This window comes from Gymnogyps californianus, chromosome 3, assembly GCF_018139145.2.
Source record: "Gymnogyps californianus isolate 813 chromosome 3, ASM1813914v2, whole genome shotgun sequence".
Classification (NCBI taxonomy): domain Eukaryota; kingdom Metazoa; phylum Chordata; class Aves; order Accipitriformes; family Cathartidae; genus Gymnogyps; species Gymnogyps californianus.
The window spans coordinates 41,787,967-41,809,189 of record NC_059473.1 but is presented as its reverse complement, the minus strand read 5'-3'; the positions used below and the strand labels follow the sequence as shown (position 1 = coordinate 41,809,189).

General features: G+C 42.4%; 1 protein-coding gene across 1 annotated transcript in view; it reads right to left on the bottom strand.

The window, feature by feature from the left end:
- The window catches only part of GREM2 (gremlin 2, DAN family BMP antagonist), a 38,879-nt gene continuing 17,656 nt past the window's right edge, over positions 1-21,223 (bottom strand). Inside the window, exon 2 of the mRNA XM_050894410.1 lies at positions 1-2,450. Within this exon, the coding sequence (XP_050750367.1) occupies positions 1,943-2,449 (507 nt within the window). The 5' untranslated portion in view covers position 2,450 and the 3' untranslated portion in view covers positions 1-1,942. The remainder of the gene's footprint in view (positions 2,451-21,223) is intronic.

Here is a 21,223-nt window from a genome sequence, read left to right as displayed (position 1 = left end):
TAGACTGAATGGTGCCCATTCGGTGGCTGGCACAATGCTGGCAGCGCAGCAGCGACAGCCTTTAAAGCCATCCCTGCGCGAGGAGTCTCCCTGTGCACTTCTGACACGCTGAAAGATCACAGCAGAAAAGCCACGGCCGTTCACGTCATAAGGCTCACAGACCTGACCAACCTCATCCTGCCCGCGCCAATCCCCGTAAACCGCTTGGTGAGCTCTCGTGGGGCTCAGTCCTGAAAGCCTCTTAGAGCAGCCTGTCTCACATAATAGAGACCTGTGGCACTGAACCCCTGGCTGGCGAGAGTGCTAAACACATTAACCCCTTGAAGTGGCTCCACGTGAAGAGGCTGGCGGGAAAGGGCTCCCACAGCAAGCTGGTTTCACTAGATGCAGATGCTGAACTGTGAGACATGCATCAGGGAGTCAGCGTGTCATTTTTAATTTGTAAGCTTCAGACAATTGAGCACGCATGGGCTTTGGTTTGGGGGAAAGGGCTGGTTTGTTTTGAGACATAGGATTTTAATGCAGCTGGGACTAATACAGAACTGTAACAAATGGGATATACAGGACATGCTAAACTCCACCAACTGAATAACAACATAGTATGACTTAAAATGAACTGCAAGTGTTCACCAACACTGATTATGCAGGACTCAAAAACTGAGTGGACCACCAGTACTGGAGCAATTACAGCTTACTCTCTCCCTGCTCCTACAGCTGTGACCCATTCCAGCGGCACTGACTGATGGGTTTGTCCTTTAACACTAACACATTAACACGGTTTCCAATCATGGGAGAGACACCACTCCCAAAACCTGATGACACTGATGTAGCTTTTGTATTCAGTCCAGCAATGACCAAATTTTGTCCTTTGTGCGACAGTGCTTTTATACCTTAAGGGAAACATCGTTCCCGTAAGTGTTCTCAGCTCCTCTCCCACGACCTTCCCACCTTCCCCGGTCTGAGCAGGCATAAATATAAGGTCATAAATGGATGTTGTCCTTTTTGGAGTAAGAAACACACACATATCTAACACACAAAAACCTACCGAAAGCCTAGTTAAACCATGTCCATTTTAAGCCAGGCAGCTGACCTAGCAACCAAGTCTCTTACTCAACATATTTTAATCTCTGGCATATTCTGCCACAAGAAAAATATACAAGGCTAGGTCTATAATACTTTAAACAGCTGTTTACTATAGCTAGGTTACAAAATAAACACTGCTGCAGAGACCACGTGTTCGATATACTCTAACCACAACACATCAGAACCCACCCTCAGTCTGCTCTGTGGTCACGGGGGCTGACCCAGCGCCTCGCCCTCTCTCCCTCGCTTCTTATCTGCCGTTCAGACAACAAGCCCGGAACCGTTTGTCATTGCACAATTAAAGTCATCTTAAGATGAGCCTCATCGGAGAGTCTCACTTGCTTTTCGCACGTTACTCCTTGTTACTCTCCCTCATCTGCGTCCCCCAGTCCTGGGCAGTACCCCAGCACTTCCAAGTGGGAGCAGCAAGCCCCAGACCAAAGCATGGGGAAGGCGTTCTCGTCTTGTGGAGGGGACTGGAGTGTAGGGCAGCGGGCTTTACTCCACATAGTGGAAACATTTAATGCTGGATTCAGCCAACTGGTCACTTTTAGATGATCAATCCCAACTTCTGGGAGCCTGCTCCACTCCAGAAGATTCAACCGTCAGATGATACTGGAAATACAATGAAACTTTATGGTGAAGTGCCTAACACAGCCCATTATAAAGTGTTATTCCAGTAGGCAAGTCACAAGGAGCCTTTCCTTGCTGGAGAGATGCCTCGTGAAAGAAACCAAAACACAAAAAAAAAAGGAAAAGAACAAACAAACCAACAAAATGGACAGTCTGCTCAGTGGGAGAGAAGAGGCAGCAGTAAATCTGATGGGAGCAGCACCAAGCAGTAGCTACACGCCCGCTCTCACAGTTTGCCTGAGTTGTTAAGATTCACAGACATGCACCGGCACTGCTTGACCTTCTGAATTTTCTTGAGTCGGAAAGGTGGGTCCAGCTCAGGGCACTCCAGCTGCACGGTCGAAGAGGTGACCTTGTGTGGCTTGCAGAAAGCACAGGACTGGAAGGACTCCTCCTCCTTTTTCACGTGCCGTGGTATGTAGAAGGAGTTGCACTGCCCATAGCAAAAGCGGTTGATGATGGTGCGGCTTATGCAGCCCTCCTCACTGACAGTCTGCCGCAGGGGCTGCGTCTTGCACCAGTCGCTCTTGAGGTACTTCCTTTCGGTGACCACGAGGGCCTCCTGGCTGGAGGCCAGCACCTCCTTATTCAGCTGCTGCCTCCGCTCCGAGTGGTTGCTGCTGCTGTCTTTGTAAGGGGAGGGAATGGCGCCTGCAGGACGGTTTTTCCTGGTGTCTGTTACTCGAACCAGCGCCGCCATCAGAAAAACGGACAAGGCAAATTTCCAAATCATCCTGCAACGGCAACACAAGGAGCTGTTAGGAGAGACACATTTTCAAACCACAGAACTGTAACGGAGTTGAACTTTACGCACGCTTTTAGAAGAAGTGGAGATCCTACTGCCTTTGTAATCCCAGCACTTTTTCTAGGAGATTAGCTCTCCTCTAGGGTGATTATTTATCATGAAGAGGCCAGGCCCTGTGGAAAGTCACATCGCTCCCCCTGCCCCCCCCAAGCTCTCCAACTACTCTTTTTCCCCCCACAGGGACACTGCTGCTTTGATCGCTGAAGCAGTGATTTTACAGAAGCTTCAGCCAGAAAGGTCTAGTCCTTCTCTGCGAAATCCTGGGCCAAACAGCTGGGCAAACTCCTGGCTAGCGAAGGCTCAGGAGACTCCTGCCAATACTGTGACAGATGATTTGGGGACAGCGCGGGCGAGGGGAAGGGAATACCAGGTTACACAAGGTGAACTCCCGTCTGCCTCTCCAGCCCCTGAGTCCCTGCCCAGCCTCATTCCACACAGAAGTAACAAGAGGTGTCCAAAAGCTTATTTTTATTATTTTAAATTGCTTCTGAAGTTTCTTGGGGCTTTTATGGCACTTACAGGCTTGCATTTGTTGTCTTTGTGGGAGGCCGAAAACTTGATGGATTTATTCTTGCAGTAAGAGGAAATGCTTAAACACAACTTTGAGGACTTCATTACTGCAACGCCTCTTAGGCAAATGGTTTAAGAAGGTTTGTAAACAGGAGAGAATTCAATATTTATTTTAGATGTTAAGGAATAGGGTAGAGCATAAGCTCTAAGTTGCTAAGTTAAAATAGTCAGCCAGTTGGCAAAAATATTTTTTCCTATGGTTGTCTATTAGGATTTCTTGTTCTGTGAAGCATCTCTTACCAGCTCTTGGATTTTCATCAACCACCTGTCCAATTCATTTTAGTAATGTGTCTCGATGCACTTCCAGGATATCAGAATAGACATACTAAATTTCCTCATAAACTCAATGCTCACCAGTGAACCGCCACAACTCATCTGACAGTTCGTTTCACATTGTTCTCCCTGGGAAGGGAGAACAGAGGGTCTCTAGGGTGCCAGAAGTGAGTGCAGCCCAGAAGCTTCCCGTTTGGAGGCAAGGACACTTCAAGTCTTTCTAGAAGTGCTCTGTTCACCTTTGTTCTTAATGGACTGTATTTTTATAATAGCGTACAGATGAAGGACTCATCCCTCTCTTCCCAGTAAAGCTTCAAATCCTTCCAAGTAATTATTTTTTTTTCCTTTAGAGTGATACCAAGACAAAAAAATACCATCACACCAGTAAATATAGATATGTCTAACACTATAGACACTTGAGATGTTGCATAGGTACTCCTAACATGAAAACATGCCATTTTCCAAACAAAGACACTAACAGATCAAAAAAGTGTTTGCGGCAAAGGTGCAAGAGAAGATGACAACAGCAATAACAAATACTTCTCACTTAACAAAGCAGAACTAATGTATTTAACCCCTACAGAGATAAAGAGAAGGAACTGCTGTAGCAGACTAGGTGAGATAACATCCCTTTAGGTGATTTTCTAAGTTTACAAGATCTCAGTGTCAGACTTTGACTAAATTTCTAAAAGGGGAGAAGTTTGAAGTGCTGAAGGAAAGGAAAGTGCTAATCCTATAGCTGTGAACGGAGAATGTTCTGATGCAGAGTTAAATTTCACCAGATTGTGTGCTTGAAACAGAACCATCTTTAAATGGAAACCAGTATTTCTAAAACCCAAATAAGCTCATTCATCTGCAAGCATGCCAGCTGCCCACTGACACCCATTGTAGCCATGGGTACTTTAAATCAGTGGCCTATTTTCACACTGTTTAGCATTCAGCACACAAGTCCAGAAGTTTTGTCCAGAGTCTTTAAATGAAGCAAGACTAGACTTGGCTTTGCTCACAGGTATTGTCGCCAAGACCATTGGATGTCAACCCACACAGCCAGGCCAAAACCTAATCAGGTAATTAGTTTCAGTTGAATATAGTGTTCCACGCTTCCTTTCAAACTGTTCTCATGTTATTCTGCACTGATGGCTGCATTTCAGTAGTAGATAAAACAACTGATCCCCACTGCTTTGTTTTATATAGAAAGGGGAAGAAAAACCCCAGGAGTTACAAGCCTACATCTTCTAGAAAAAGACAGAGGTGAGCTCTCCACAAGATGCCTTATGCCAACACTCCTCAGGGGTACTCTTCTACCCTTCTCTTGAAACGCAAGCCCACAAAGCAATAACTCTACCGCCCTTCAGGGAGGGAGTTTGGTCCTTTTCAGCAGGGATATCACCTCTCCAGTCTCATTTCCCTGATCCTGGCAGGGAAGAGGACAGTACAGGTCCAGAGGCACATCAGAAGGAGAGACGCACTCTTTCCCCCACCCCTTCCTCTTTTCTTTGGGAAACCCGGTCTTACCACACCCACCCTTTCTCATCACAAAATGCAAGTTGAAACAGTTTCCCTTTCGTGTCAAGGATGGGGTCAAGTAGAAATCCTGTGTAGGACTTCAGGAAAGCTGACAGAGAGCTAACAACTCAAAGAAGTCTACAATACAGAGAAATATTATAGTAGCTTTCTAATTACTGAAATAGTTTTATGTAGGCATGGAGAGCCAGTCAACAGAGTAAGAAGGATTTATTCAGTAAGTCTATGTTTATAACTAATAAAGCATTATTAATCAAAGCCACTATTGTAAGGTTATAAATCAAACACTGCAGTACATGTTACATGTTAGCAAGTACTTCTACAGACAGGTAGGAATGCACCACCTATTTCTGTCATTGATCCTTATCAAACCTGTATCTTAAAATGTTTACATAACAGAATAATAATCTATTTTACACTAGCAGGTCAAATGTGCATCCTGTCAGATCGCGGAATTTCTAATCGCAGGGTTGCCCCTTACTAGCCTGCAAATCACCCCTTTCTAAGCCCTGGCACACAAACCTCCTATTCAAGCAAGTAAGGGTGCAAACAAGGTCACCTGGTGCCAGCAACATGCCAAGGACTACATGTATTTTTGGTGCTCACATGCAAAGAGAAGAGAAACCTCAGTATTCTCAGAGAAACAGAACATTTTGGTAAACTCAGTCTGAATGCAAAGCAACGTGGTGAATGCTGTCTGTCTGCAGACAGAGCGGGATGAGAAGAAACACAAAACGTACTGGAGAAGAATCTGGCTTCTGGCAAGAACAGGGTAGTTCTGTCCTACTTAGATGTCACAGAATTGAACAGCATGTGCCTGAGACCAGGCAAGCAAGAACTGCCTCAAGAGACTAACGCCTCTAAAACTTGCACAAATGCCAGCCTGGGCCCACCATTCCCGCTGCACTGGGGGGCTCCCCATGGCAGAGCCGGTGGAAGCTCCCATGTGACAGTTTTCAGCTTCTTCAAGCATCGTTGCCAGCTGCTGCCAGTTCCCCTCCCCCATTTTTTCCAGTGCGTGAGCTGGTGCAGAAAACGACTTAACCTTAGACTAGACACCAAACAAGGCCTAGCTGCATTTACATTTCACATGCTAAGTTTTTATCTCTTTGAGATAAGGAAATCAGCATCAAGTATGAGTTCATAAACTCATCAAACCCGTCATGCTGGAGCTGGGCTATCAGGTACCCAGGAGTGTAAAAAATCCTTAGCCAAGGAGGCAAGAACACCAAGATCCAGCTCGGTAATCCAGCGAGGTCAGGGCACTCAGCTAGGAGGGGAAGACCCAGGATCACTCTGTCTGCCCCGTAGCTTTATTTCTTGTTTGTATCCAATTACTGTGTAACATAAAATATCTACCAAGGCAGGCTCCCTCTTGCATACCGACCTTCTGGCCCTATAACTCACGCATTCTTGAAAGCAATCCAGCTCCAGAGCAGGACAGGCAGCAGTGTACCCCCCAAAATAGCCTATGGTTTTGTGGCTAGGGCACTTCTCTGGGAATTGGAGTATTGGATTCGACCTCAGAATTCAAGTGCATCCATTTTGGAGAAGTCCCCCAATGCAGAAGAGGGTGCCATGGTGTGAAAGACAGGGCAGGAGGTAACAGCAGCGCCCGTCTGTGCTGAGTGACTGCTCCACCGTTTCCGCTGGTTTTCCAAGGCGTAACTTCAGTTTCTAAGCTCAGGATGCACTTTCTGGCTAGGAATTCCAGTTTTGCAGATCAGCCTACTTCAGGGTTGCAGGCGGACAGAAAGAGAGAGGGATGTGACTGGAAGATGGCTGTGATATTTTATGTTAGCTGCTCAGGAAATCAGCAGGTGTGAGACCCATTTGTTTGTTTTAGCATGCAACAGTTACAAAGCTCTCGGCATTATCAGCATTCCTGGAAGCATCCAACTCTCTGATACAGATATGTCACACAATCATCTCCTCTTTACCAGGCCTTCCTGGGAGGGGTTCAGAAAAAAAGCCACTGCCAATGGTTTAAAAAAAATAATCTGCAAAACCTGTCTTACCACGGAACTTGAGAGCCTACCCGTTTAGCTAGGTCACAGGACGGATTCAGCCTGTAAATACATGTGGAAGATTTGGTACTATAAACCTACTCTACACCCATCAAAAGCACTGTAAGAGCCAATGACTGGGAAGATGATAAACAAATTCGAGATAGTTTACTTTTTGAAAATTTTGAATTTAATTAACAGCTGAAGAGTTTGCCTTGGAAAATGGTTCCTCTTCAACTACCAGCAAAAGACAGGAATTATAGGCTAGGTTAAATCAGGTATGGTTCTGTGGCACAGTACATACACAGTCACATGGTTACAATTTCCATCCTGCAAACTTCAGAGACACGAGAGTGCTCCTTTGGGATCAGCTATTCAGCTGATTGTGGGAATCCCTGTTACCAAAAAAATTTTCGACTCCCCGCTTACTTTTGTATTAGACCTAGTCAAAAAAGAATCTGTATAAACCAGCCATATGTATATTAACGTAAGAACACAGTGTACATGGTCAGTTCTCAGCATTTAAGATGGGACACAAGAAGTGTTCCTTGAACACAAGCCAGGCAATAACTTTTCAAAGAACTAAAACTTGGCTTTAGCAACAGATGCGGGAAGCCAGGAAATATCAGATTCTCTACCAGGAAGCCAAAAATGCTATTTATTTAATTTATTAATGGTTAGGCATGATTCTAATGGTATAATGTTCAAATAAAGACTATACAAATCAGGCATCTTTGTGCAAGGGAGGCATTCGGTGCTAACTTCTCCCTTTTAAGTATCCTTTGGAAACTATTGCTCCTGTTTCTCAACAACGTCAGCAATAACTGAACACTGTACTATATCTTTCTTTTCGCAGAGCCATGGGCCTCTTAGTAAATCATTCCATCATTAATAGAGTCTCACGATTAAATTGCCAAGACTGAGGCGAGCCACAACAACAAAACATGTAGAAGGCGGGGAGCGGACCAAACTTAAAAAAAACCTCAGAAAACCCAGTACTGCAGCTAGAATGTGTTATTCAGATATTCAGATACAAAATCACTGCATTTTAGCAGTAGAGTTACCATGTACTAGGAATACTAAGCATCACTTTGTAAAACCACTGCATGCAACACCAAAGGGAATAATCGTTTAAAAAACAATAATTAATGCCATTACAAGCAGAAGTTTTTCCATATTGCCCTCTAAGAACCTTCTATAGTGATCTGAGAGAAAGCTATTTCGTTGCATCACAGCCCCAGCAGTAGATGGTAGAGGCAGAAAACATTTTGTTCAGACTTTAATAAACTCCTTGTACCCTCCCTGGCTGGCTTGGATGGAGATCCTTCCTCCTCTTCATCCTTCTCTCTCCCTCTCACCAAAGAGATCCATCCTTCTCTCTCTCCCTCGCACCAACACTTCTCCCCCAGAGAGGCCCAGGCATGCCCGTGCTGAACACCATGAAGCTGTGAGGGAAACAGAAAAGGTCTGCCTGCAGGCTGGATGCCTCAGGAACCGTACTGTCTTGTCCAGGCTCTTGTTCTGGTTTTGAAAGGGGAAGGTGGGGTTGGGTTTCACTGATGCCAGCCCGCATTCCTCAGGAGAGGACAGCATTTCCGCTATAATGCCAGAACTTAGAAGTTCTCCTTGTCAATACAGTTCCTGAAGACACTGAATTTAAAATATTAAAAAACAGAGTACACCATAGACAAAACCAAAGTACGTAGAACAAAGACACTAGTGGGGACAGTCTATGCTAAGATAAAGCTAGTTGAAAGCAACTCAGAGGCTGTTGCTTCATCCTAATTTCAGCTCTCACTATAAATTTTCTACAACCAAGAGCTTTATCTTGAATTTTTTCTGAAGAGGCTGGGAGTTTAGAAGAATTCCTGGTTCGTGCACAAAAATATAAGAGGAATCAAGGACTCAACCAATTACTCCCATCATATCCAGCAATGTGTAATGTGTCAGATACATGTTATTTTTAGGACAGGAACAACTATGAAGAAAACCTGAGGGTAAACTCACCCTTGGCACTAAACCCAACCAGCTTGAGTGATGGGTTTTTCCTTCATATTTTGTCCTCTATCTTTCTTATCTACCTTTACTGCCTCCAGAAATTCATGTTTATAACCATTGAACCATTCCTTCTTTCAGGAACTTCAGACAAGCTCATTTGAAACAGGTTAGAATGCAGCTGCTCACTTCATCGGAGTTAAGACATCACATTACTCCAATGCTCCTCTTTGCACTGACATCCTGCCAGGAAGTATATTGATTTAAATATTGTATTACTGATCTATGGTATTAGGCTCTCCACAGGCTGAATCCTTCTTATCTTGCATAGCTTCTAAACCTGTGCTTCACTTTATTTTTTTAAGTAGTATTAGTATTGGAGGAATTGAGCGAAGTTTCTCATTTTTTAAAGCCAGGACAAGGAGTTTGTGAGGAGAGTCATTGAAGATTTCATTAGCTGAGATACCGGTTTTATCTATTATATCCAGGATATGAACTAGAGTTCCAGAAGACTGGAGAGAGGGGAGGGGGGGAAAAAAGTACTGGTGAAGCCAGCCCTGGTACTTTTCTTTGAGATACATTCACTAAGACTTATATCCATGATAAATACCAATGCTTCCCAAAAAACACATACACATATAATAAATGCAATTACTAAGGCAATCACCCAACTAGAAGAAAATAGTGAAGGAAACCATGCTCTAAGTTTGGGGTTTTTTTAAGGCTAAATGTTAGCCAGGTAATACAGTGAAGCAAGGCACTATCAACTTCATACTGCCCTGTATTTATCAGTAGCAAAGATTTGATTCCACAACTGTGTCAGCATTTATCATTTTAACACGGAAAAAGTAAAATAAAGAGGAGGAAGAAAAGCTGCAAGAAATGTAAAAGCTAAGTCATCCTACAGTAGCTCTGGTAATGCAGCCATGTCATTTTTAGGGGAATGTGAAAACACAGAACTCAGATTGAATACTAACAGGTAACTGGACAAAGGCTTTTTGGAATATTGTTATGATTAAAACTCCTAAATTTTGTTGCAATTTCAGCTTCAGGAACTTGTGGTTTTAGAGCCAACCACAGACAAATGTCTGCCTGGTGAGCACATGTGAATTGTCCCAAGCAGAGTGAGATGTCCTACTCAGAAGTGTCTGGGTAGTCATCAGTACTGGCAGCACATGCAACACTGGGGAAAAAAGGGGGAGTGGGAGGAGGGAAAAACCCACAAAATAAAACCAGATTTCTGCTTGCCATCCATGAGGTTGATTTTCTTTCTCCCAACCTGGTTTTGGAGAATGCTACAGTCAGGGGGTGGGAGGAATAAAAAAAAGAAAACTCCTTGGATACAAGGAGAATAGCTTTTTGGAAAGGACTGAAAGTTAGTTCTCCTATGAATCCAAAAATTGTCTCTTTGCAAGAGTGAACCAGGTTGAAAAGATACTTGTTCTCCTTCTCTGTGTTCCTCAGCTTTTCAGCACGAGATAAAGAGCCCCAAAGAGGCAAGTCAGTTCTGTTTGCACATGAACATTTTGTCCAGCAAGCAATAATAGCCTACATTTAACTTTATTCTTCTGTGCAGAAGGCAGCTGGTACACTCCCATTTGGCAGTGTTTCATTCAGGAGAAAACAGCAGACTTCTGCCCTTGGGAAACTAAAAACTAAATCAGAAGGGAAGCGGTGGCTTGAGCAAATGTCTTCATTTGTGACCATCCCTCAGCTTGTCGGAAAGGAGGACGGTCAACACAAGAATGGGGAAAGTTCAGCATTTAAATACAATAGCTCATTTCATTGCTTCCTCACTGGAGAATCAATACTACAAAAGACTATTTTGCAATGAGTAGTCTCCATTATATTTTTGTTGTTTGCATTACAACAGAACATAGAAATCTCATCCAAGACCAGTGCCTGACTAAGCAACACAACTTCCAATGTTTGTAGACTAACTTGGTGAGCAACATATGGTGGGACCAGAACTGAGCACAGAGGGGAACTGAGTTACTGGAGGTCAGAAATTAACTGAGAATGGACCATTTCCAATGTCTTTCAATTGCACCGCATGGCACTAATGCTCTTCTTTTTGCTGATCAATCCAGATTTGTTACCCTTAGGCAAGCTTTTCTTTAAAAACATTATACTTTTGTATATGAAAATGGTTCTGTATGAAAATTTCCAGTATAGTTTCCCTGAGTTTTGATAGAACAGAGATGGAATTAGGAACTTTATTGCTTTGTAGCTTCAAACAGCGCACTACTTCCAGAGCACACAGCTCATTTTCTAGCTCCCAATAAGGGAGAAGACCATTAGTCTTCAATATATGTGCATTACTGTACTTGCACCATTCCCACAAGAGGGCATTTGGATGAGATCTGTTCTAGAAGAAAACTGAGGCCTGTACATTAAAGCATCATAAAAGTGCTGAAAAGAATTTCTGCTTGCTTCTCTTAATGGTCAGAAAAGTGCAATTACTGCTAAAAATCAATAGGTGGCATGTAATCTTGTATATAAGAAACACTAGATTAATCAACAGAGAAGTAACATTTAAATTTTCCAGATTTTCTGGTAGATTCAGATACTTGTATTCTTTCAGGCTCTCTATTCAAGACGCTATCCTCAGTTACTACATTATGACTCTTAAGTAGTCATGTTCCTGTTTGAAAAATCTAACATGTTATTGATGGTCTAGTGTTTATATTAAGAACTTTTGTAACCCAATATCCTATTTATAGAGCTGAAACACAGATGGTTCAAACAAGAATTGCTCTTATCTCAGTATCCTACAGGCTAATCTTTCTATTAGGTAGTATGCAAATTCCCATACACACAAAATTTCGGCTATGTATCCCACTATTTTCCAATATGCCACTTGCGAGAACCATTGCAGATATATTTTCATAAAGTTGCTCTAAAAATGGCATAGATTTATTGCTTCAAGAGTTTTTCATTTACATTTATCTCTGCTTAAATTTGCCTGACAAAGCATCAGTCCTCCTGACTAAAACTTACAGCAGTTCTGGGGACAGAGTGCAGAAAACCTATGCGAATGAGCAAATAAAACAAGTAGTAAGCCCATTCAGCCTGTTAGCCGCAACAAGGTCTATGCCACACAAACATGTAACTAAGCACCTTACCAGAATGATTAGTTTCACAGAAAAGCATTTTCCTCCTCAGTGAGGCTAAATCTACAGAATCCTCTCATCCTTTTTTGCCTTTTCTTTGGTTAATAAGCAACATGCAATTACACATCTGACAGTTCCTCACAATTACATTTTTTAATCCACTGACCAAATTTCAAACAACTTGGACAGCAAGGCAGTTTTGAAACTCCTATTGCATTACACTAAGTGTGTTTTCTCCTAGGGTATACAGGAAGGCATGAAAAGTATTTCAGGGAAGGGGAAGGGGGGAGGACAAGTCAAGGATATCACAGTTTGGTACCACAGGAGGCGTGAGTAGTAAAGAGGACGTTTAGGGTTACTGTGGTGGACTGGCACACCGAACACATCCATAGAAAATCAGAGTTCATGAGCTCTAATGTTCATGTGTAATACAAGACAACTTGAAACAACAGTGGGTCACCTCAAAGTTTTTAATACATTCTCTTGCTCAGGGTGTAAGCTGGCCCAACAGTTAAAAAACTTATTGGCACTACATGTAGATGGAAGCCAGGCAGTAACGAATCACTGCTGCTCACTATGCATGGTATTACCCTTGGGTTGATCCTGTAATATTTTGTATCCTCTTCTGTTCACAAACTTACTTGGAGAGTTACAAGACATTTTCTTCTTTCCCTAAGAACACCAGGCTTCTGCTTGGCTTACTTTCGCAGTTACTTTTTGTGGATTAACTAATGGGCCATCAGAATCCCCGTTTAATTACTTTTGTTTCAAATGTTGAACTCAGCTGTGGGCTTTGCTCTGAAGGGAAGCCTGTTCACTCAAGGGCTCATATGAGAAAATTCAGGTATGCAACTGAAATGCAATTTAAACCTGTGAGGGCTGAGAAGCACAGCAACCGCATGCTCTGATGGTTGTTTGTGTATGTGCATTTGCAAGCCTATAAACAAAGATGACATTTGAGGTTCAAAACCTTCAGAGTTATATGGCTTCTTGGCTACCCTAGTATATGCATCAGTTGATGTCTTGATGCAAGTTCTTCATTTTGGAACTATTCTGACCCTTACTTTCAAGCTGTTTTGTAAGATAACAAAAGGAATTTTCATTTATTTCACTACATGTCTGTCGATATTTCCAAATTGACAGTAATGTTTATGACTGTCATAGCTGTCAGCTGGACCAAAATAAATCACAGCAGCTGATGCTCAACAACTGTCAAAAGTACAGAACTTACGAGGTGCTATAAAGTCAGGAATACAAATAAAATCGTAATTAGATACGCAATATCAACATAAACATTGCTAAATACCTAAACATGTCAATATCACTTTCTAGATATACTGGAAAATGTATAGCACCCAGTATTAATGGACAACCTACAGTTTACTCACTGTTATTGCCAGTGTGTGTCACTTAACTAAAAGATGAATTTTCAGTGAAATGCTGCAGGATGACCTGTACTACAGGAAATTTCACATCCAAATACTGGAAACTTACTCCATCCCTCCCACTTCACACTGATGGCAACACGTGGCTGTCCCACATCTATGTTCTTGTGGCTTTGATTCATGCTCTGCTCAGTGATTCTCCCTCCGTCATTGCCCGAAGAATGTAAATATTTGTTCTGTCTGTATTCTGGTTTACAGACTTGGCCCATTATTGAATATGAAGGCTGTAATTCAATCATAGAAGGATCTGTTGCCATGCATAAACCAGGATTTTATGTTTTACGACTTAGGCTTTGCAGAGCAGCCGCCTTCCGACTCACCTCCCCCTCTCCTTGCCCATGACTGAATTATAGTTCTGTCTCTAATTGAAGCCTAGTATTATTCTATTTCTCTTCTGCTCAGAGGAAGACCAGAGCTATCATTCTGAATACACACCAAGCCACAGGAGCCTGGATGAGGTACTCTAATGACAGGTCCTCCTACACAGCACATTTGCAGTCTTTCTGCTAATTAATTTGATTTCCTTTGTCTAGACTAACATAATACAGCAAGTTATGCTCATTTAAAGGAGGATTGTTAGCCTTTCAGTTCACTCCAAATCAAGAAGAAAGAAGAGTCAATAGACTGGAATCTGGGGGAGACTGACTTTGTCCTTGACTACACCATTGCTTATGTTTTCACTTGACCAAGACTTTGTCTCCAGGAGAACCCGAGACAGCACTATCATCAGAGGAGAGACTATAATCAAAATCAGATATCGTCGGTATGTGCATGGCAAGGCAGTGGCAGTTACACAGAAGGGTTCTGTCTACGATGCACTGCAGTCAGCAGCTTTCTTCCTGGCAATCACTTGGCATTTACTGTTCACAGCTCCTGACATCCTCAGAGGGCTGAACAAACACGTAATTAAAAACACACACAAGCTGGTTTCTTCAGACTCCCTTCACAGAACGAAAGGAGATTCAGTAGTGTGCCACTGGACTAGTAAATCAGAGGCAAAGCTAGTAATGGGAGTTAAAGAAGTAAATCCTCACTATTTGGAAGGTGAGACCTTCGTTTGGCAGTTTTGACAATGATTGAAACTGTGGAGCTGAACAGAGTCTCAGAGCTGAGCTGTCAGTCAAATACAGGACTTGGGAAATGGAGTGTTGCGTGATAAAGAGATGAACCGACATGGATTTGAAAGTTCAGCCTTCTGAGTCAAGTGGGCAGATCCAGTTTTAATACCCAGAAAGAAAGTGAAGGAATCACACATCATATAGGTGCACTGTGGAGTGGAATGAGTCCACATGTTTCTTAATAACAGCAGGGAAGATCTTCCCCTATGACAGAAGAAGAAGAAGAAGAAGAAGAAGAAGAAAGAAGAAGAAGAAGAAGAAGAAGAAGGGAGGAAGCCTACAGAGACAATCACCAACCTCTTCTGCTCACAGTCCCACAGAAGAGTGCCAGAGCTCCCCTTCTGTAGGCAATTTCAGGATCATTTCTAGCCTTGTAACCTCAGTTGCATTTATCATTTTGCAGCATCAAAGAGGGGGAGGATTCCAACTTGGGGACGTACTGGCTCAGGGATTTTTTTTTGGCTGATAGTAACTGGGGACCCTCTTTATATAAACACGAGCAAAAGATAAACAGCACCTAGAGGCTCTTTATTAACTTAATGTGACCTTGTTTTTTTACAGTGTTTGGCCATAAGCCATTCATACTGTGTCACCACAGTTAAGGTTTGAATATTTTTCCATTACTCACGCTTTCAAGCTCAGTAGAAGTAGACAATAAGTAAAAGGAAATCTAAAGATTCTTCTCTTTGGCTCTTCCAGAAAGCTATTCTCAGAAAGGTCAGGGAGGTATCTCGGAAAGAGTCAGCCAATATCTAGCTATAAATTTCAGTGTGAGATGGCAAGCTCCATTCCTCTTCCAGGTCTATTCAAGGCCTCTTCCCCAGCTCTAACTTAAGCAGCACTTCCTGGAATCTAGAGGAGAGAGATTACACTTCTGGTAATCTTTGATGACCTCATGCTACTACATAGAAGGACAAAGATACCGAGACTCCATTTCATGTCAGTGCTTGATTTGATTGAGAGTAATGAATTGTTCAAGTGAAGTGGCCAAGACAGCTTCCCTTTTGACATGACTACAATGTTAGATACTAACTAACATTTCCATATGTGACCAGTAAATGCAAGACTGATTGTGAAGAGAAGGAACAAGTGATCAGAAAGCTTGCTCATTCAGAGTTTGGGTTTTTTTTTTTTCTCTTATTACAAAGTAGTCAGAGAACATGTTGTGCATTACAGTTTACACCATTTTACTAATCCTACCACTTAGTGCTGTTTCAAGCATTTCTATATATCTTGCTGAAGCAGCAAGGGAGATCGATCAGCTGAAGGGTTTGGCAAACTACCTGTAATGGTTCTCCTAGCATCAACACAGCTTTGTGTTGGTGCTAGGAGAACCATTACAAGTAGTTTAAACTTGTATATACCACCCTATAAACCATTCAGTTGGCTCAGCAACCAAATGCCATCTGCACCACTTGCTAAGGCCCATTGTAGCTGATGAGACCAAATAAGATCATCCCAAGGAAAATGCTCTGATCCATAGGTTTGCTCTGGTTCCTAGTGAGTGATCACACAACTCACATACTCATTTATGAGTGATTTAGACCACAGGTACAAACAACATTATGCACCTATGAACATGGCTCTTTCTAGACCTTTTCCTATGTCTTGGCTAAACAGTAGGCTTTTTAAAGAAGTTGTGTAATATGGGATTAAGAGGACTGGAATCCCAAATAAGGCTAGATGGAAAATATTTTCTGACACTATGAGAACTAGACATATTGAAAGCCTCATCTCCAAATTGGAGGAAAAATTAAGTCCTGACCATTGGCCTATGTTTTCACTTCAGATCAGCTGAACTATTAGATTCTGAATCCTTCCTTATTTTCCTTTTGAAGAAGGAGGTGAAGTGAGCAAAAATTGGTTTTAAGATACTTTAAATGTAAAATTATTAAACCCTCAAAAGCCAATAAGCCATTTCGCAGAGTTAACATGAAACACTTTTTTGTCTCAGTAATGGGAAAGCCCTAAAAAATACACAGAAATTGAACTAGGACCTTCAGGTGTTTTCAGTCCAAAGACGCTGATATCTCTTCCTATGAAAAAGTAACTTTGAAAAAAGAGTTTTGATCAACACTTCTCCTGAAAACTTTCATTCCCACTGTATGGAGAGACAAAAAAAAAGTTTCAACTCTGAACCCTTGATGCCAGCTACCACAATTCATGTAGCATGATGGTCCTCAACGGGTCAAGGATAACCACAGCCCCATGGGATTTTTTATGCTTGTATTTTGAAAGGAGGCTCAGTAAAGAATTTGGCTTAGCAAAACAAGACTACGCTTCCTCTCTTCCCTTACTTAGTTTCGGAACAACAGCTTTTGCTTTGAGTGATTATTTCAGCTTCCATAATTTTTCTCCAGCACAAAACTGTAGAGAAGCTCCATACAGATCACACCAATGATTTGGGCAGCATAAGAACATGGATAATGTCAGAGCGTCAAAGAGAAATGGAATAGCAATTAGGAAAAACACTACCAAAAATGCACCTAGCAAAGACAAAGCTAAAAGTAGCTCACCTGTCTGACAATCTGCTAACTTGGCAAAAAACATTTTTCTTAGACGACCCTAAGAAGCTCCTAATTAGCACAAAGACTGAGGAATACTAATTGCCACTTGGCAAAACTCTGCTCATTAAAAACACAGGGCATGTTTGTGGGTTTTTTTCTTCCTTCCCGCCCCCAAAATCAAACTCTTGTTTTACAATATGAATGACATAAAAGGCTACATCAGAGCAAGTGCACAATTTCATATCTACATATTTGTTATAAGGCTGAAGGGGAGGACTCTTAAGCTTATCTAAAAAAAGGAGTGAGAATTAAGTCATTAAACTGTGTGGTTTAAGCAGAATACGCAATGGCACTGCACACTTGAACAGGAAAGGAGGCAAGAGATGCGCATTTGAATTAATAGAAACAGACCTAAGAAGGCAAGCTACTGAGTGGATTTACAGCATAACTGTACAGAAGACATAAAGAGCTCATCTAGATACCATGGTTTTAACAAGGTCCTCTCTGTGACTATTCACCCCCCTCAAAAAAAATATTATTTGTTTAAAGCTGCTTGCCAAATCCATGGCAAAGCATCTAACAGAAACCAGAGATGAGATTTGGAGACACTTTAGAAATAGGTGACAGGGACATACATGTCACTTGAATCAATGTGAGCAATCCAGGAGACTCCTGTTCCCACACCTACAAAGCCTCCAGTTTCATTTTGGACTGTGACATTGCTTACATGTCTATACACCGGTGCCTCTGTAGGGCGCCCAGATGTACAACTGGGTAGGTGGTAATGCTGTCTGCTGCCATTCACACAGAAGGCAGACCAAGCTTGGGAGCCACTCAGCAGCTCCCCGACTGTCCTGCTTTGTCACATGTGTTTCACATACACCCAACCAACACCACTGAGTGGAAGATGGACAACATTAACTACTAAGAGTCATCCAAAAATTTAGCCAGTGGGGCACACTACTTATCTTTCTTGTAACCAGCTTTGCAACAAGATCTCCCCCATTTATGAACATAAGCTCAGAGTTTCAGTACCCACATGAACTGGAGATAATTTGACTCACACTGCCCCCACACCGCAAAAAACCTCTCTAAAAACTGCAGAAAAGGCTAGTGGGAAAATGGAAAGCACAACGAGGCATTACCCATACTTTCTGTTAAAGCTGGGTTATTAGGTAGGGAATAAACATAAAATTCCTGGACCTAAAAGGAATTATAATACCATACCCAACATTATTTTTCTGTGATTAGGCTTTGTGATGTGGAGGGTGAAGTCCTGATTTAAGCTCCCTGAATTTTATCATCCTCCCCAACAGATCAAGAAGGTCATTTGTTCTAGGTTTTTGAATCCAAATGAAAATAATCACAGACCAAAAGAATTAAAACCTATGCCTTTTTCTCTCAATTTTACATTCTGATAAGAATACTGCAGGATGTGGGTTCAAATATATATTCCAGTTATATATACTCACTGCAGAACAGTGCAACTCCGCTTTCAGGTAAAGTAATGGCACAGAGAAAACCCTGTATCTAACCTTGAGAAATAACCAAAGCAGCAACTAATGTCAGCTGGATATATTTCTAATTGCAACTCATGCCCCTCTGAGATAAAGCTTAAATCATCTCATGCTGTCACCCAGTCCCGGGTGCAGTTTGATTCATTTAAACTGTGAGCCATAGTCCCCCTGCTCCTGGCCCCCACTGGCACCACCTTTCCCCCACCCAGCACACAAGCATGTGCACACACACACACACACACACACACGCTCTCCTCGGTCACTTTGTGCCAGTACTAACAACCATGCAGCCACACAGTCAGCAAGACGAGTTTGCTGATCCAGCTGAAAAGGTATTTTTTTTGTTTTGCCGGCCGGCTTTCCAGCTGCCGGCAGGATCAGTCGTGCCGCGGGGCCCCCGTGCCAGCGCTGGGCTGCTCTGCCCTGCCAGTACCAGCCTACAGGCAGGCTGCCTTCAACCAGCTGCGAAGCCACACCCTGATACTCCTTCCAAACTGGGGCCTGGGAATGCTGTCACCCAACTTACCTGTTTCAGGGTGGAGGAGGCTAATGTAACTGGAAGGGTGTGGCTGATAAAGGTCGCGTTGACTGACAGAACTGCATGCTTTTGCTTCCTGTATGAGATGCATGGTCCTTATACCATGGCTTGGTGTGAGGACTACAGTCTGTACCACAGCAGTGAGAGGAAATAAAATAATAATAATAGAATGTGATGAGTAGTACCATTTCAGATGCCCAAGGGCATCCCAGATGTTTGTATAGGCTGGCACATCAGAGATAGACCCTATGGGAGATGTATGCTCCTCCACAGTGCCCACTGGAAGCCAGGTGAGAGATATGGGGTATTCAAACAAGCACCAGGCGCATCTGCTGAGGCAACCAACTCTCCGCCAGAACTTCATTCTGCTCTAAAGACACAAGGACTCGATTTTTGCAAGTGTCTTAAACATTACAGATCTTACTTATGGCTAGATTTCCAAAAGAGGTATGCACCGTGTATCTCAAGTCCTCAATGGATATGGGGTACCTAAAAAGAGGATCTTTTATCTTATCTTGAAAATGTGCTCTGCAACTGTAGTGCAAAACTAAATATTAAACATGGAAAAAGAAGCATGAAAATGTACTCTAACTGCTGCATCCTACTGTCTGACTTTTCAGTGTCTTGCCTTGTAAGTGCAAAGGTCTCTTCTGCCAAGGCTTTGGGGTTTTAAGTGATTAAACACAACCACTGGTTAGATTGCATAGGAATAATCACCATGATATATGAAGCACTGATACTTTCTGCTTCACTCTTTCTCCATTAGTCATATGCCCCCCTCACCCTCCCTGCCCTAACACCTACCCTTGCTGGACTCTCCACACCTGATCCAGAATCTAGCACTGAAGATTGTGGCAAGGTGGCTCTTCTTCCTTTGTGTGAAGATGCTACGTACCCATGCAACTAGTGCATTGCAAAATTAAGCAAACCTGAATTTAAGGACAAACAAACAAACAAGTAATGTGGTTTGGTGAAAGAAGCTGGAGGAAATAGTTTTCCATTCTCTTTCCAGGTAAAAGATGAGCCAAAAATGCTCATGAGACAGAACCAATCTGCTGGTTAATAACCTGAAAAAAAAAAAAATCTATCAGAAGTTATAACACAATTTGAATGCAAATATTTGTCCAACCTCCCTTTCAGAACAGAGCACTGGAACCGTCATAAAAGTTGGTCACTTGTTCTGGCTATTGAATTCACATGGATTTTTGCCCTCATTAGACAAAAGCGTAAGTTGTGCATGCACATGGTACGGTAAGAAATGGAGTGATGATGCTAACAGATGAACAAGAAAAACAGGAGACAAGTTTTCAGGGGCATTCATTCAACAGAAGGCTGAAACAGCATCTGACCAGTCAGGGTCTAAGGTGAAGCCTTAAATGCCAAAGAGCACCATCTCTGCCACCCAGTCAAAGGGTACAAACACCATAGTTTGGATGGACTAGCCATCCAAAGGGCACAGGCTTATGCACAGAACCTGTGCATTAAGCTTCTCCCTTGCTACTGAATGAAGGCATCTTCATTCTCCAAAAGCCCGGATGATTTTGAATACCACATGGGCTAGTGTTTTCCAGTTAACTACAGCTGCATGCATGCATAAAAATAATATACTTAATGGTCAACAGACAGGACTAAGCTCTCATACAGGTATGAGCTCACATCATTTTAGTAATTAGGACTCTGATAAAGAGAGGACAGCTTTAAACTAACACTGTAGAAGTTAAACAAACACTTCATTGACTTCCTGTATTCAGGTCCAAAAGCCTGTTGAAGTTACCAGACCTTAGAAGAAAAGCATGATAACGTACCCTACACACCAGCAAGTCAAAAGCATCAGGGAACACACCCTACCCACTTGTAATTAAAAGTAAGAGATGGAAATTGTATCAAGGTTGGATAAGTTTGCAGTTTGGATCAGATGGCATTTAAACAGGGAAAGCTGTCTGCCATCTCAAATGTATAGCTCTGATTTTTAATCAACTGCCTCAAGTAGTATTGATTCCTCCTAAAGGAAGCTTTAGGCTCTGTACTTCACTGACAGCTTTTTGTTAAGTCAGCTTCCATACACTCACAATTGTTGTCACAGTAACCTGTCTGTG